Source organism: Littorina saxatilis, linkage group LG14, assembly GCF_037325665.1.
Source record: "Littorina saxatilis isolate snail1 linkage group LG14, US_GU_Lsax_2.0, whole genome shotgun sequence".
NCBI classification, from domain to species: Eukaryota; Metazoa; Mollusca; class Gastropoda; order Littorinimorpha; family Littorinidae; genus Littorina; species Littorina saxatilis.
In genome coordinates this window covers 5,385,619-5,402,349 of record NC_090258.1, presented here as the reverse complement: position 1 = coordinate 5,402,349, position 16,731 = coordinate 5,385,619, and the positions used below count along the sequence as shown (strand labels likewise).

Genomic DNA, 16,731 nt, shown 5'->3' with positions numbered 1-16,731 from the left:
AAAACAGCTATTTTTCACATTTTTCCCATTTTCTCTGAAGTTTTTGAGATTGAATACCTCACCTATATATGATATATAGGGCAAAGTAAGCCCCATCTTTTGATACCAGTTTGGTTTACCTTGCTTCAAGGTCAAGGTCACAGGAGCTCTTCAAAGTTGGATTGTATACATATTTTGAAGTGACCTTGACCCTGAACTATGGAAGATAACTGTTTCAAACTTAAAAATTATGTGGGGCACATGTTATGCTTTCATCATGAGACACATTTGGTCACATATGATCAAGGTCAAGGTCACTTTGACCCTTAAGAAATGTGACCAAAATAAGGTAGTGAACCATTAAAAGTGACCATATCTCATGGTAGAAAGAGCCAATAAGCACCATTGTACTTCCTATGTCTTGAATTAACAGCTTTGTGTTGCATGACCTTGGATGACCTTGACCTTGGGTCAAGGTCACATGTATTTTGGTAGGAAAAATGTGTAAAGCAGTTCTTAGTGTATGATGTCATTGCTAGGTTTAGTTATTTGACCTTGACCCTGAAGGTCAAGGTCATGTAAAGGTCAACGTCAAGCATGTGAGTCGTATGGGCTTTGCCCTTCTTGTTTTATTGATGTTTATATTTCCCAAGGCTTGTCAAGATGAGCACAAGATTGGAAGAGTTTTACTTTCAAGAAATTAAAGTTAAAGGTTTGAAAAAGTTGCAGAGAACTGCATGGTGTCTGATGTAGTTACATATAATCCAGGGGCGGATTAGGGGGGGGGGGGTGTTACAGGGGTTCCTGACCCCCCTCCCCGTCCCTCCGGCTGCCCCCCCCCCCAAAAAAAAAAAAAAAAAACCCAACACATTCTGTCTGTGAATTTATTTATTTTTCTGTCTGTAAAGCCGGGGGAAGAGTTAATTGTTTAATTGTCACAGTATGCGACATGTCTTCCTTCTAACCATACTATAATGATGTCGGGAGCAGATATCAGTGAAGATAAATTGCCATTATTTAATACAAACGTTAAAAGAAATAATGAGTGATGGCTGACACCAGTTGATCCTGTGTAAAATCAAGGATAAGCCACACATTGTTTATAAAATAGCTAACATTCTTCAGCTTCAAGGGGGCTTAGTCCCCCAGACCCCCCAACGGGACCCTGGACTCCAGGTTGTACCCCCCCCCCCCCCTCTGGCTTAACTGCTCCGCCCCTGTAATCTGTGTTCCAAAGACAATGATTGTATGTATTAGTGTTCCCCTCTTGAATCTTCTGCTTCAATGTTGCGGTGACTTTGTATGAGCCAAAATAATAGCCGAAAATTTTCCAAGATGTCCTAAAGCTTTCTGACAGTTTCGGCCAAATGTCCCAACATGAAAATGTCTAGCAACACCCCTGGTTTGAAACGGGTAACAAGTTGCTTTTAATAGGACAAGCAAAGCAAGTGTATAATCCATGCATACTGCAACACATCGTCAACCAAATTTTAATTTCTACTCGCATTTAAAAAAAACCTGGTAAGAATTAGATTTGTAGCAGGTCAGACAGAAACAGGTTTCGTTTTTGCTACGTGTGCTTTTTCTGGCTGCATGAATTCTTCTGTGTCTGCCTCTACATGTATCTTCACGATACATTTGTTTTCTGCAGGTATCTCCTTTGGTGTGTCATTGAGAACCAAGTCGCTTGAAGTATCTGTGGGTGTACCCAATACCTTCCAGAACAAAACTAGAGGGTTGCTCGGTAACTTCAATGGTGTCCGAGGTGACGACTTCCTTCTCCCAAATGGAACACTTCTGACGCCAAGGCCATCGGAGCAACAGATCTTTGAAGTCTTTGGACCAGCATGTGAGAAATTGGGTTAAGCCTGTTCTTAATATACAGTCTGTTTAACACTTATTGAGAACTAGATGTACCCATTTCCTATGTCCGTACGCGACGTATATGCGCACCTATCCGTGCACACACACACACACACACACACACACACACACACACACACACACACACACACACGAACACACACACACACACACACACAAACACACACACACGCATGTATCTTTACATGCGCTGAGCGCGTTCGAATTACACGGCTTATTCGCTCGCACAGAGAGAGAGAGAGAGAAAGAGACTGAGCTGTACTCGTTTTCTATGACCGTAAGCGACTTATATGCACGCACCCACACACACACACACACACACACGCACACACACAACCTCATGTATGTTCGCGCGCAGCGCACACGTTCGAAATACACGATTTATTAGCCCGCACAAAAGAGAGAGAGAGAGAGACAGACAGACAGACAGACAGACAGACAGACAGAGAGAGAGAGAGAGAGAGAGAGAGAGAGAGAGAGAGAGAGAGAGAGAGAGAGAGAGATTCTGGGCTTGCTGAAACTGTCTTTGAAACTGAGACCAAGATTTTGCCAGGGTCAGGGTTATCGAGACGAAGACACGGAGTGGCCAACAATAATGAAAAAACACGGGACGCACGTGGAAGAGGTGAAGCGATGAAGCAGCCCAGACTGGCAGGGTCCCCGATTGCTCATATGATATCTAATGTTTTTCGCCGTTTTTTGACACATGCGAAGCAAAAGTGAGTCTATGTACTCACCCGAGTCGTCCGTCCGTCCGTCCCCCCCCCCCCCCCCCCCCCCCCCCCCCCCCCGTCCGGACGTCCGGACGTCCGTCCGGAAAACTTTAACGTTGGATATTTCTTGGACACTATTCAGTCTATCAGTACCAAATTTGGCAAGATGGTGTATGATGACAAGGCCCAAAAAAACATACATAGCATCTTGACCTTGCTTCAAGGTCAAGGTCGCAGGGGCCATAAATGTTGTCTAAAAAACAGCTATTTTTCACATTTTCCCCATTTTCTCTGAAGTTTTTGAGATTCAATACCTCACCTATCTATATATATATACGACTTGTGTCTGTGTGTCTGTGTGTGTGTCTGTGTGTGAGTTCGCGATGCACGGCCAAAGTTCTCGATGTATCTGCTTCAAATTTGGTGGGCATATTCAGGTAGACCCGGGACAGGACACAACCTGGTCGATATTTCAACACGTGCTCTCAGCACGCAGCGCTGAACCGATTTTGGTTCCACCTCAGCTATTTTGGTTCCACCTCAGCTACCCGGGCCCCCATACCGACACACCAAAGCCAAAGTTCTCGGTGGATCTTTTTCAAATTTGGACACCGTATTCAGCTACACCCCGGACACAATATCACCGATGAGATATTTCAACACGTGCTCTCAGCGCGCAGCGCTGAACCGATTTTGGTTTTTGTGTTCATTTCACCATTATAGGTAACTCTTCCTTATCTTCTCATCTTCTCCAGGTTTTCAGCGTTTACCTCCCTTCCTTCGTATTGTGCACTATAGTATGAGTGGGGCGTCTTCGGATATTCCCGGCGTTCTGTTACTATTTTTAGAAGGTCACCGCAGTGTCCAGAACGTAAATTGGACCCGTAAATTATCCTCACTGTAAAAGTGCAAAGGTCGAATCAATTTATAGCCACGCGAAAATTACACTGTCATCTATCTCTCTATAGATACGGCTTCTCTGTGTTTGTGTGTGTGTGTGTGTGTGTGTGTGTGTGTGTGTGTGTGTGTGTGTGTGTGTGTCTCTCTATGTGAGCAACACCTGGGGATTGTTCACTTCTGTTTGTGATGTGGTCTGGCGGCTTTTGTGTATTTGTATATACTGGCCTTCCTTTGAAAAGCCATAACAGTTCAAAAGGGCTTACAGATAAGCTATAAATTGCTCAATCCTGTTTGAGTGGAGTTCGCCTCCAAAGGTGATTAACACGGTTACATTCGTCGACAAGGATGGGACTCGATATGGTCAGGAATGGCATTATGGCCACTGAATCATTTTCGTGCTGTTCCCATTCCACGAATCTGGGAGGGACCTAAGCTTGGCGGGTCCATTGTTCGGACCCGGCGAAGCCGGCGTACGGCTCTAAGTACTTCTTCCCGGCGAAGCCGGCTACCCGGCGAAGCGGGTATTCATTCTAGTATCTATATATATATACGACTTGTGTCTGTCTGTGTGTCTGTGTGTCTGTGTGTGAGTTCGCGATGCACGGCCAAAGTTCTCGATGGATCTGCTTCAAATTTGGTGGGCATATTCAGGTACACCCGGGACAGGACACAACCTGGTCGATATTTCAACACGTGCTCTCAGCGCGCAGCGCTGAACCGATTTTGGTTCCACCTCAGCTACCCGGGCCCCCATACCGACACACCAAAGCCGCTACACCACATCACAACGCCAAAGTTCTCGGTGGATCTTTTTCAAATTTGGACACCGTATTCAGCTACACCCCGGACACAATATCATCGATGAGATATTTCAACACGTGCCCTCAGCGCGCAGCGCTGAACCGATTTTGGTTTTTGTGTTCATTTCACCATTATAAGTAACTCTTCCTTATCTTCTCCAGTGTTTTGCGTTTATCTCCCTTCTTTCGTGTGGCTTCAATCCATATTCCCGTTTGTAAGTTACTATTTTTAGAATGTCACTGCGCTGTCCACAACGCTTCCCTTGCACCCGTAAGTTGTTCTTACTGTCAAAGTGAAAAGGTCGAATCAATTTATAGCCACGCGAAAAATACACTCTCACCTATCTCTATACATTTATAGATATAGATATACATATATATATATATACGGCTTCTCTGTGTGTGTGTGTGTTTGTGTGTGTGTGTGGGCAGAAAAATACACTCTCACCTATCTCTATACATTTATAGATATAGATATATATACATATATATATACGGCTTCTCTGTGTGTGTGTGTGTGTTTGTGTGTGTGTGTGGGCAAAAACCTGTGTATTGTAGAGTTCTGTTTGTGATGTGGTCTAGCGGCTTTTGTCTGTCTGTATGTTCTGGCATTTGAGAAGTCACAACAGATAATATAGGGCTAAGAAATAAGCTCTAAAAATCTCAAACCCGTTTGACAGGACTTCGCCTTCAAAGGTGATTGTGGTGAACCGCCACGCTGTCTGTCTCTGTCTCGCGATTCACCCCGGCGAATTCACCATTCCCAGTAACTCTTCCTTATCTTCTCCAGTGTTTTGCGCCTTCGTGTGGCTTCAATCCTTATTCCCGTTTGTAAGTTACTATTTTTAGAATGTCACTGCGCTGTCCAGAACGCTTCCCTTGCACCCGTAAGTTGTTCTTACTGTCAAAGTGAAAAGGTCGAATCAATTTATAGCCACGCGAAAAATACACTGTCACCTATCTCTATATATTTATAGATATAGATATACATATATATATACGGCTTCTCTGTGTGTGTGTGTGTTTGTGTGTGTGTGTGGGCAAAAACCTGTGGAATGTAGAGTTCTGTTTGTGATGGGGTCTAGCGCTTTTTGTCTGTCTGTATGTTCTGGCATTTGAGAAGCCACAACAGATAATATAGGGCTAAGAAATAAGCTCTAAAATTCTCAAACCCGTTTGACAGGACTTCGCCTTCAAAGGTGATTGTGGTGAACCGCCACGCTGTCTGTCTCTGTCTCGCGATTCACCCTGTATGATATACTGTTCAAAAAAAGAAACGCATAGTTGCTACTTGCCAAATTTGTTTTATTTTTCGAAAAAATTAACAGAAAATCCAATATTTAGATTATTTGTTTGAAATTTGGTATGGACACAGTTGAATGCACACACAGTTCATTTGTATCTTCAAATCAATCAGTCAATCAATACGATTGGGTGCCGAGGCTGTCAAGTCAGTAGGGGGTGTGACTGCCTTGAGCAGCAACAACTGCCCGGCACCTTCTGGGCATGGACTGGATCAGATGCCGGATATCTTGCTGTGGGATGGTGTCCCACTCCTCCTGAAGTGCCTGCAATAGATCGCGGTGATTTGCCGGCGCTTCTTCTCGCCTGCGCACACGTCTGTCCAATTCATCCCAGAGGTGTTCTATCGGGTTCATGTCTGGCGACATGGATGGCCAGGGAAGCACCTGGACATGGTGGTCGGTGAGGAACTGGGTGGTGAGTCATGCTGTGTGCGGGCGAGCGTTGTCCTGCTGGAATATGGCATCCTGGTCAGCCAGAAGAGGAAGGGCGTGTGGGCGCAGAATTTCCTCCACGTATCGCTGGGCAGTTATGCGCCCTTGGACGTGCACCAGGGTGCTCCTTCCAGCGGTATTGATCGCCCCCCACACCATGACGCCTCCACCACCATGCGATAATCGGTGTGGCCCGGGGAGAGCCTGGACAGAAGATGAGGCCGACAGGAAACGATTCCGGAGGTGGCGGAGCCGTATGAAGCGGTCGTGAGCAGCAGTTGTCGCCCTTGGTCTTCCCGCTCGTGGCAAGTCAGCAACGGAGCCAGTGGCTTGAAACCTGACCCACAGTCTACTGATGGTGCTCTGGGACACGTGGAAGTGCCTGGCGATTGCACTTTGACTTTGGCCTGCTTGTAAACGACCCAATGCAATTTGGCGGTCTTCTCTGCTCAATCGGGCCATCTTTCGTCGCTGAATTGTCGTCTGATTTCTTTGTGGCGAACAATCCGCTTTTATGGGTTTTGGAAGACATGGTGAGAGCTCAATATTCCCCGAGTTTCACGAGATTACACTGAAGCATGACGAGTGGTCATGCCAAATGAGCAATTTTGACATTGTAGCCACTGATAACGCATGCGTCACGTGCAGAGCTCACTTGTGGCAATGGACGAAAGGTCGACGACCAGATAAACATTTTCTGCAGTTTGGTGGATATCCTTGTAGCCATATAACTAAATTAACCAAATATTACAAGCTATGCGTTTCTTTTTTTGAACAGTATATATAGGGCAAAGTAAGCCCCATCTTTTGATACCAGTTTGGTTTACCTTGCTTCAAGGTCAAGGTCACAGAAGCTCTTCAAAGTTGGATTGTATACATATTTTGAAGTGACCTTGACCCTGAACTATGGAAGATAACTGTTTCAAACTTAAAAATTATGTGGGGCACATGTTATGCTTTCATCATGAGACACATTTGGTCACATATGATCAAGGTCAAGGTCACTTTGACCCTTATGAAATGTGACCAAAATAAGGTAGTGAACCACTAAAAGTGACCATATCTCATGGTAGAAAGAGCCAATAAGCACCATTGTACTTCCTATGTCTTGAATTAACAGCTTTGTGTTGCATGACCTTGGATGACCTTGACCTTGGGTCACATGTATTTTGGTAGGAAAAATGTGTAAAGCAGTTCTTAGTGTATGATGTCATTGCTAGGTTTAGTTATTTGACCTTGACCCTGAAGGTCAAGGTCATGTAAAGGTCAAGGTCAAGCATGTGAGTCGTATGGGCTTAATTTTGCCCTTCTTGTTAAGAAACCTTTCAAGTTTACTTTTCCAAAATTAGCCTACGACACGGCTCGAGTGGTGAAGAACCTACTCTGCAATTCCCGTCTCATTCGGTGCAGCCGTTTCGGAGCCTTTACCAATCATACACACACACACACACACACACACACACACACACACACACACAAACACGAGCTTTATATATATATGATAATGATGATGTTGCCTCTGTCACGGCATATTATATATCAATTTCAAGGTATTTAAGTGCTCTATCGGAATTCCATGTTCGATTTGTGAATTATCTCTCTTTGGCTCTACCAGACGACAATTATTGTCCTTGGTGGTGAAATGAAGGTTTACTGACACAACATGTGATTTTCGACAACTTCAAATGGAGCAAATATAAAATAATATAAGGTTTACAATTACAGCCTATGACATCGTTCTCCGTAGGGAAGCATACTTTCTGAGCCGATTTTGTGAGAAAAAGCGCATGATACAAAACAAGAGCGAGGTGATGAAGATTTTTGTCGAAAAATGACCGCGGATGACCTTACTGAGCGTTGCGACCTGTAAAACTAGGAAATTGAGTCCATTTCCCGCAGTTGTAGCAGTATGCACAATACTAATCTCAACTAAAATAAAAAGGTCAAAGCGGAAGAACGTTCACTTATTTCGTCAAATTCACTGAGTGCGATTACATACAAAATGCGTTTTTGGTCATCTACTGTAATCTTTAGAATCAATATTTGTGCAAAAATATGGTTTTGAAAGAACGTTCCCGGTGGATTTACCTGAATGATGTATGCATTACCAGCCTGCCAGGTCGTATTTATGATCAAATTCAAAATATCGTCCTCCAGTAGGGGTATTACGAGTAAGATGCAAATAACATCAGCAACCCCGGCACAATGTAGACATTATAAGATGTTTGATTGGTTGTTGACAGACCAGCTTTTTATCGTCTTTTGTTTCATATTTATTGACCAAGGTCGATTGCCGCGGTTAAAGACTCCCATTGAGCTCAACCCATAGGTTTAAGGCTTTTTCAGCTGTTGCAGCGTATAAAAATTAGGTGTTCTACCAACTGGGGCTATTCAAATCTTTGTAGTTTGTCAGAAATCAATAATTGAAGATAGTTTCGAAATAAACCCATACCCTTCGCCGTGATATTTTTAGAACAGTCACGTGACAGTGTATAGCGAGGCGATTCTATGTTTAGAACATTTACCGGAAACGGATTTCCCCTACAAACAAAGATGGCTTCTCAAGATGTGAAAGATCGTCTTCGATCTATGCCTCCAAAAGTATGTTTGCCTCCTACACCACCTGCTGTGCCTGTTGCCAGAGTTGCAAGCACGGCTTCGGCCAAGAAAAAAAAGAAAAAGCTGAGGGAGAAATTGAAAGTTTGTTTGACCAGCCAATTCGAACGATGGGGGGCCCTCCGAGGACAGGTGTTTGCCAAGACACCTCATTTGTTGAAACCTCACAACAGATCAAAAGCAGACACGGAACTTTCTAGAATCCTCATGGACGCGTAAGTATCGTTTAAATTCAATTCAAATTCCTCCTTTGTTCTTGTCATTTGCTTGTTTTGTTTTCTCTTTGAGTACCATGTTTTCAAATAATAATTTACAGTGACAGTGTGACGAACATTCGTTTCAAAACCAAAGTGTTGTTTCCAGTCAATCAGTGCTTTCTTGACTACTGTACTTCTTTTTCTGTTTTAGGTACGAACGAACTCAAGAGGCCGCATTGACTGACCCTCAACCAGGATGTTCTACTTGGGATATTGAAAGCAGGTCAGTGTCAATTGATACATTGTGAAAGTCAGCTTCACACAGAGCTCTGATGTACATTTACCAATTTGCTCAGCTGGGTGTAGTGAATGTAGGAACCGAATTTATTTCAAAGTGCATGGATTTTGTTTTTGTTCTTATTCAACAGAGCTGTGCAGAGACCAGACTTTGCTAAACAGCCTCCGCAGAAAACTTCCACCCCAGGGCAGCTCCTGCAGCAAGCAAAAGTCAGCACCACCCCCGACCTCTCCTCTGTCCCTAGTTCGTCCAAGCCGTGGTAAATGTATTTTGTAAACTGATAATTATAGATGAACATTCGTTTCATTTTTTTTTTCAGTCAATTAGCGCTGTATTGACTTCTGACTTATTTTTATGTTTTACTTTTAGCTATCAACAGATTCAAGAGGCCGCATTGACTGACCCTCAACCAGGATGTTCTACTTGGGATATTGAAAGCAGGTCAGTGTCAATTGATACATTGTGAAAGTCAGCTTTACACAGAGCTCTGATACATTTACCAATTTGCTCAGCTGGGTGTAGTGAATGTAGGAACCGAATTTATTTCAAAGTGCATGGATTTTGTTTTTGTTCTTATTCAACAGAGCTGTGCAGAGACCAGACTTTGCTAAACAGCCTCCGCAGAAAACTTCCACCCCAGGGCAGCTCCTGCAGCAAGCGAAAGTCAGCACCACCCCCGACCTCTCCTCTGTCCCTAGTTCGTCCAAGCCGTGGTAAATATATATATGTACTTTGTAAATTGATACTCATACTCATAGACCGTTTATTGACAGTAAATGGGGTTCACAAAAACTTAAAAAAGAAATGTTGGGAAGATTGGTTTCAGATTTTGTTCAGTTTGTCAGTTTGCTAGTTTCATGCATTTAAACACATTTTAATCAGGTGATGGTCAGAGTTGATTGTTTGACATTTTTCAGTACACCTTTATCAGGTGTGGAGCCATTCGAGGAGGAGCCAGAACTTGAGATTGAAAAGTGAGTGCATTTACTGAACATGGTGCAGTGTTGATTTTGGTTGGCTGGTTACACCGGTTGTATATTGTCTCCCTTGCACAAATAACTGTCTTGTTTAAATCAAAAACCGCTATCTATTTACAAAGTTCTAAATGCTAAACTTTAAATCGTCTCCACAAGTGCCAGTGGGTTCACATTATCGATTGATTCAAGGTGTGTTAAATAGTCAAATCATATTTATAAATAACTTTTTTTTTCAATTATAGGACTGATCAGCCTGCCAAAGAAGGGAAAGGGATGAGGTCAAAACGGTAAGCTTGTCATTGTTTGTTATCTGCATTTGAGTTGAGTTGGCAAACTGTCGGCCAGAGATCAACACCAGCCGGTTACCTCAGTTTACAATGACGGCAGTCATTAGTGTCTACTATTGTTGATTGTTGAGTTGGTTGCTGGTTTAGTTATACCAATTATTACTTCTTGTTTTTTCAAGATAATGAAATGTAATGTCAACAGAAACTGGATACTGTTGAGGGGTGTTTTGATTTACCCAGTACATCTAGTTCTTGTTTGCATGTTTTAATACATTATAATTACCATTTTTATGTTTACAGGCAGAACATTGACCGCTCCTTTGTCAACCCTCTCAAGTAAGTGTAGTATTATTAAAAAAGCTAATTTGTAAAGAACCATGTGAAAATAATAATGATGAAAAACAAGACACACACACAAACAATGAGAATATTCTGATAATAAAGGTCATTTGATGATTTTTTATGTTTTCGGAGATACATGTAGTAGTATTATAGATTGGCACTGCAGGCACATTTTTTCTTGTTTGTCAGTTGACAACTTACATTATTATTTTGAGTGATGCTAACTTTGTTTTCAATGTCTCTCTTGTGCAGCATCACTGTTGAATTCAGTGATTTAACCTGTGATGGTGATTTAGATGGTGATGACAGCGACTTTGATGTCGATGATATCGAGCTGGAATCTCAAGACGCCAGTTTTTTTCTCACCATGGATGTGTATGTTTTGCATTTCTTATTAATGTGTTGCTTTTGTAAGAATAAAACAAATTCTAATCTATTTCATTTGTATGTAATGTATACATGAATTTATACATTTATGTTGTAAAATGATTAAAATGGTTTCATTCTTCTAGGGAAGTCTAATCTACATCAGACTGTATTGCACACTGAATGTTATTATTATTTTTTATTTATTCCTATGTGTCAGGGATGAAAAGTATGCCAAGGAGGCAGACGAGGTGGCCTTTGAGGAGGTGGCGTACGGCCAGCAGGAGGACGAAGAGACAGGTGATGCTGACACTGCGGAGGAGGTGGAGTTAGGACCAGGCATCACCAGGATAGCCACAGCAGACCAGTGCCAGGACATTTGCAACAGCACACTGTGCCTAGCATTTGTCCACCAACTAAAGGCACTGGCTGCTGTGAGCATCAGGAAATGCTCCACTGCTGGGTGTGAGCATGTTCCTGCCGTGAAGGAGGGCTTCACAGGCTCAGCACTGTACCTCAGATGGGTGAGAACATTTTATTTTTTACTCACATGCGAAGCAAAAGTCAGTCTATGTACTCACCTGGTTCATCTGTCCGTCTGGCCGTTCATTCGTTAAAAACTAAAATGTTGAATTTATCTTGGACACTACTAAGTCTAACAGCACTAAATGTGGCATGATGGTTCAGATTTCAGAATGCACTTAGGCTTCATCAACTCATTATGTTTGTACATGTATATGTTCCTAGTAATCCTACTGACAGTGACACATTGAATTTTTATAAAGTCATTTGCATTTTTGTTTTTTTCAAATCTGATCTGTGAATTTCAGGAATGTGTGAAAGGCCATGTGAGCCACACATGGTGTGCCCAGCCCACCCTGCCCAACAAAATTCACTGTGGTGATTTTCTAGTCAGCACATGTATCCTCCTAAGTGGAAATAATTATGCCAAGCTGGCGTTGTGGGCGAAGGTGCTGAACCTGCCCTTTCCTGGTGCTACCTTCCACCAGGCTGTCCAGAAACATTATGTGGTGCAGGTAATTAAAAAACAGTTAAAAAATAATTTATAATGTGTGTGTATAAAATGGAAAGAAAATGGAATTTGGATATTGATAGTTGTGTTGTTTATGTTTGCCTGCCAGTTTGTGTTAATATCTATGCATGTTTGTTTTTACCTGTTTAAATATTGTAAAGCGCTATGAGTAGATTGTCTAGAAACGCGCTATATAAATGTCCATTATTATTATTATTATTATTATTGATCTCTATCTTTATCTCTAGCAAACTCAAAGCGCGGCAAAGGTTGCACTATACAGGCGCCCTACTCACGGCCCAACGGGGATTTGAACCCGGGTTGCTGTATCCCTGGGGAATCGTGTTCACCACAGAACCAACCGGCCACCCTAGTTACAAATGATGTTTAGAAACTAAAAGCAACCCATTCTCGTTATGTATTCAGATGTTTTGTAACAAGTATGGCATTTTTTGTTGTTGTCTAGAACAGTTGACATAGTCTAGTCTGTGAGGCAAAATTCTTGCTTTGTGTGTCCCTCAGTGACTGTCCCAACTCACAAGAATATAGATATATAACTTTGTTTTCCATTTATCATAAAGGCTGTGAAGGACACATGGAAGGACCACCAACGAGCCATCTTCGACTCATTGGCAGAGCAAAATTTGGTTGTTCTGGGTGAGTGTTTGTTGTTCTTTTGTGATTTATGTTTGACCCCTTTGTCACTGTTGTGCCATTTCAGAAATATAATGTATCCAATGCTGTAGACTTAACCCAACCCCACCCCCCACCCCCCCAACCCCACAATAATATTGAAATGAATGTCTAAAATCAACTTTATATTTTCTATTTTATTTCTCAAAAGCAAAACATGATGTGATGCAGGACATAATATTCAATTTTGGACATTGTATCAAGGCGTGCTTGCTTTTGAGAAATAGACTGAAAGAAAAAGTTACATTTTCATGTAACCCACTGAAATTGACTTCCTGTTGTCAAGTGACGGCAGAGCACTTTTTATTGAACATTTATTTTGTTATGTCATTCCATTTTTGTGTGTGTGTGTGTGCAGGAGATGGACGCAATGATTCACCAGGTCAGTACGATTATTGCAGACCTGCATTATTCAATGACCCAATATATACCATGTCCCCAATTTTACATAGTCATTGGAATATTAGAATGTGCTATTTACCATCATGTAGAATGATATAGTCTAGGCGCTTGAGTAATTGGCTTGCCTGTGTTCTCGTAACCATGTTAACAAACAACTGAGCTTAGAAAAGCCTTGCAATTTTGATGTCCGGTCAGAGAATATTGTTTGCAGGTTTCATCATAAATGGTTACTTTTTAATGGTGCATTGAATTTTCAAATAGGTCATTGCGCACAGTACTGCAGCTACACTCTTATGGAGGCTGAGACCACAAAGATTCTCTCTGTCCAGTGTGTGGACAAACGGGAAACACAGCGAAAATCCACGAACATGGAAAGGGTTGGATTTAAGAGGGCACTGGATGAGGTAGTGCTTGAAGGTGAACGGGTGGACACCACTGTTGATGAGGTCGTCACTGATGCCCATGTGGGAATAGCTGCAGATATGAGTATGTTCTGTTTCCTCTTTTCCCCCCTTTGTGTGTGTGTGTGTGATTAACAGTCAATTATATGTTAGCGGTAATTTATTATGCAACATTTATTATCTATACATACATCAGTCCCATCTGGATGGACAGTGCAGTGAGTTAGAATGCTTAATTTCAAGATAATATACCTCTTGCCCACTTTGGGGATACAGTTTAGAGTGTGTCACCATTATTGTCTCTTTAGCAGCTGTTGTTCATTGTATTATGTGTGCATTGCTAAGCCCTTTTCATTTAATTTGGGCTGGTCATTTTAGCAAACATTTTAAAAATGTATGCACCAAATATTTGATATTGCAAATGAATATATTTTGTTCTTTGTTTTGTCAAAAAGAGGCGATCGGAAAAAAACATTCCCTTGATGTGTGGCATGTTGCCAAAAATATTGGCAAGAAGCTAGCCAAGGTACGTATGTTGTAATTGTGTTATAGTTTGATACAATTTTGAAATATTGTGAATGCTTTATTGGTTTTCTCATGTTTTCTTTGGTTTGTTTGTGTGTGTATCTTTACATTTTACATTTGCATTTTCTTCTTAGATTGCTGCAGGCAGTAAAGGTCGCAAGCTGCAAAAGTGGATCCCTTCGATAGTGAACCACTTTTGGTTCTGCTGCCAGAAGGCTGACACCAAGACAAAGTTCATGGTAACCTGTTTGGTCATTGTCTTGTTTGGTTATTTGTACGGTTTCATTTACAAATAATAATAGCACGTCAATCACAATTATGCACTAATTTCAATAGTTTGAAAAAAATCAGGCATGTATAGTTTTCTGAATGTGTCTGTTCCATTCCAGGGTATGTGGCGAGGAGTTTTGCAACATGTTTGCAACATACATTCTTGGGATGCTGGTGCCTGGTGCTGCGACCATGAAGACCTGGGCGGGGAAAGGGAGGATGGGAGGGCCTGGCTTGATCCTCAGGAAGACCGTGCCCTAGTGAAACAGCTCGCCTCTGTGGTCTTAGACCAGACTCTGATCCAGAAAGCAGAGTTGGTCATCACAAACAGGTTAGAAGATTATTATTACTCACTATTGAGGGAGAAATCAGGGAACTGTTTACAGTGTGCATGAAAGGAGATTATGTGGGTGCAACAAGTATGAACTTGTTTGTGTGGTTTTGTAATTACTAATACTCGATGTAAAAATCAGGAGTTGTAGTGCTCATACTGATGTGTGCTGGCCAACATTATACAGTGGAACTCTGTTATAGTGAATATAAGAATTTCGCTGTAACAGGGTTGATTTATATCATACAGTGAGGTAAATAAACAAGAAAACCTATCGCTACAGTATCAGCAGAACATCACTGTAAAATATTTAATGATAAGCGTGTTCACTTCTACCATTATATATAATACTTTCTTTTTACATACAGGAGCACATGCCCCCTGGAGGTGTTTCACCAACATTTGTTGATGTATGCGGGCAAAAGGTTTGCGTACACACCTCCGGTTTATGAAGCCAGGATTCTGTTGGCAGCCATGGACCACAACACTCATGCTGGTCGACCCTTGGCGACTTCAAAGGATGGCAGAAAGAAGTAAGTACATGTATTGAAACACACTCAATGCAATGTTTTTGTTGTTTGTTTTTTTCACAGGCCAAACATGTAAATTCAGGCTTCAAGTTCTAGATGTATGATCATGTCCTTGGCATGTTTAGTTATATTATGACATTCAAGGCCATTACAAGGGTTAGTGTCAAGCATTTTAGTCATAATTGTTCTTGTTCTATGTTGATAGGTATCACAGATGCTTCAATAAGAAAACCGGCCGCTGGTCGGTATTCCCTGTGAAGGTCCCAAAGACCTACCACCACATTCCAGCCCTGAAGCTGCGAATCATGGAGATGAGACTACAAGACCCGTTGCCACTGCACAGGAAAAAACCTCTGGCACAAGAGGACCCAAGGAGACTGTCAACACACCTGGCAGCAACCTCCCCACCTCCAACTAGTGAACTTGTTGCACAGAAAAAATCTCGTTTTACCTGAATGACGGTAGCAGTTGAGCTGGTAGTAGCCCAAAAGGAGGCAGAACATAAGGAAAGAGTGTCAAGTGGGATAATTATTACCTCCCTTTTTGTCTGCGGTTCTGTTACAGTTGTTTTTGACATGTGGAGAGGTACAACAATATGACACCAGTGGACTTTTGAAAGGCCCTTTTCAAGACAGCAATGTTTGTATGTGTGGGTAACCAGTAAAAATGCATAGACCCGCATAGTTCTATGGCATGGCTGTGTTTAGTTTTTTAATTTAATCTGCTGCCTTATCATGGACCCTAAATTGCGCTATTTCACCAATATAGATGGGAGGCTCTTGTATACATTGGCGAATAATGATTTTAATAATAACTTTGAAAAATAGTAATAACTTTGTGATTATACATTGGCAGACTAAATTTGCAAGAAAAGCATTTATCAATAGTTTCCAAAGCTGTATCATTTTAGTTGAGACTGTGTTGTATGATTTTCACTTCAAATTGATATCAATTGCCTTAGACTACATTTTGCTTCACAGGCTAGATTCAGGCGGCATAGAATGGCTGCAGGCACAAGAAACTCACATTGCAACACATATTATAATTGAGCATGTTGGAATGTTCGGCTGAAAATGTACCTCCCATTATAATTAAAGGAATGTCAGCGACAACCCACCTCTCAATGCAGGGACTGAGGGAGTGGTTGTGACATGGTGATCATGTTTTTTTTTTCTTTTCTTGTTTAGTTGAAAATATTGCTTGTGTACAATAATTGTTTATTCATGATACTAATGTGTGTGCGAGAGAGACTGAGGGTTTGTACAACATGTGTTAGTATATTCTTATTATGTGTGGCTGCAAGCGTGACTTAGCATATCTGTTTAGTTGGCTTTTGTACATGTTTACCTGGAAACAATATGAGAATAATGGTGGTAACGATACTTGATATTTGTCTGTCTGTTCATTTGTTTTTATGAGTGCGTTGTGGTGTGGTAATTGTGCAACAGTAT

At 41.8% G+C, this 16,731-nt stretch overlaps 3 protein-coding genes across 4 annotated transcripts in view; 2 read left to right on the top strand and 1 right to left on the bottom strand.

The window, feature by feature from the left end:
- Positions 1-16,731, bottom strand: part of LOC138946978 (uncharacterized) — a 271,906-nt gene that overhangs the window by 34,229 nt on the left and 220,946 nt on the right. The gene's annotated exons all lie outside the window — the stretch shown is intronic.
- The window catches only part of LOC138946972 (mucin-like protein), a 254,265-nt gene that overhangs the window by 194,765 nt on the left and 42,769 nt on the right, over positions 1-16,731 (top strand). For both annotated transcript variants that reach the window (XM_070318397.1, XM_070318396.1), the window contains exon 13: positions 1,631-1,828. In XM_070318397.1, the coding sequence (XP_070174498.1) occupies positions 1,631-1,828 (198 nt within the window). The remainder of the gene's footprint in view (positions 1-1,630; positions 1,829-16,731) is intronic.
- Positions 8,330-16,667, top strand: LOC138946952 (uncharacterized). Its single transcript, XM_070318389.1, has 19 exons — positions 8,330-8,843; positions 9,037-9,108; positions 9,254-9,382; positions 9,493-9,564; positions 9,708-9,836; positions 10,041-10,097; positions 10,343-10,387; positions 10,688-10,723; positions 10,982-11,104; positions 11,316-11,619; positions 11,926-12,132; positions 12,710-12,785; positions 13,180-13,203; positions 13,485-13,709; positions 14,080-14,150; positions 14,284-14,388; positions 14,539-14,750; positions 15,119-15,283; positions 15,486-16,667. Exons 1-19 carry the CDS (start codon positions 8,521-8,523, stop codon positions 15,733-15,735), a joined length of 2,625 nt encoding a protein of 874 aa, XP_070174490.1. The 5' UTR covers positions 8,330-8,520; the 3' UTR covers positions 15,736-16,667.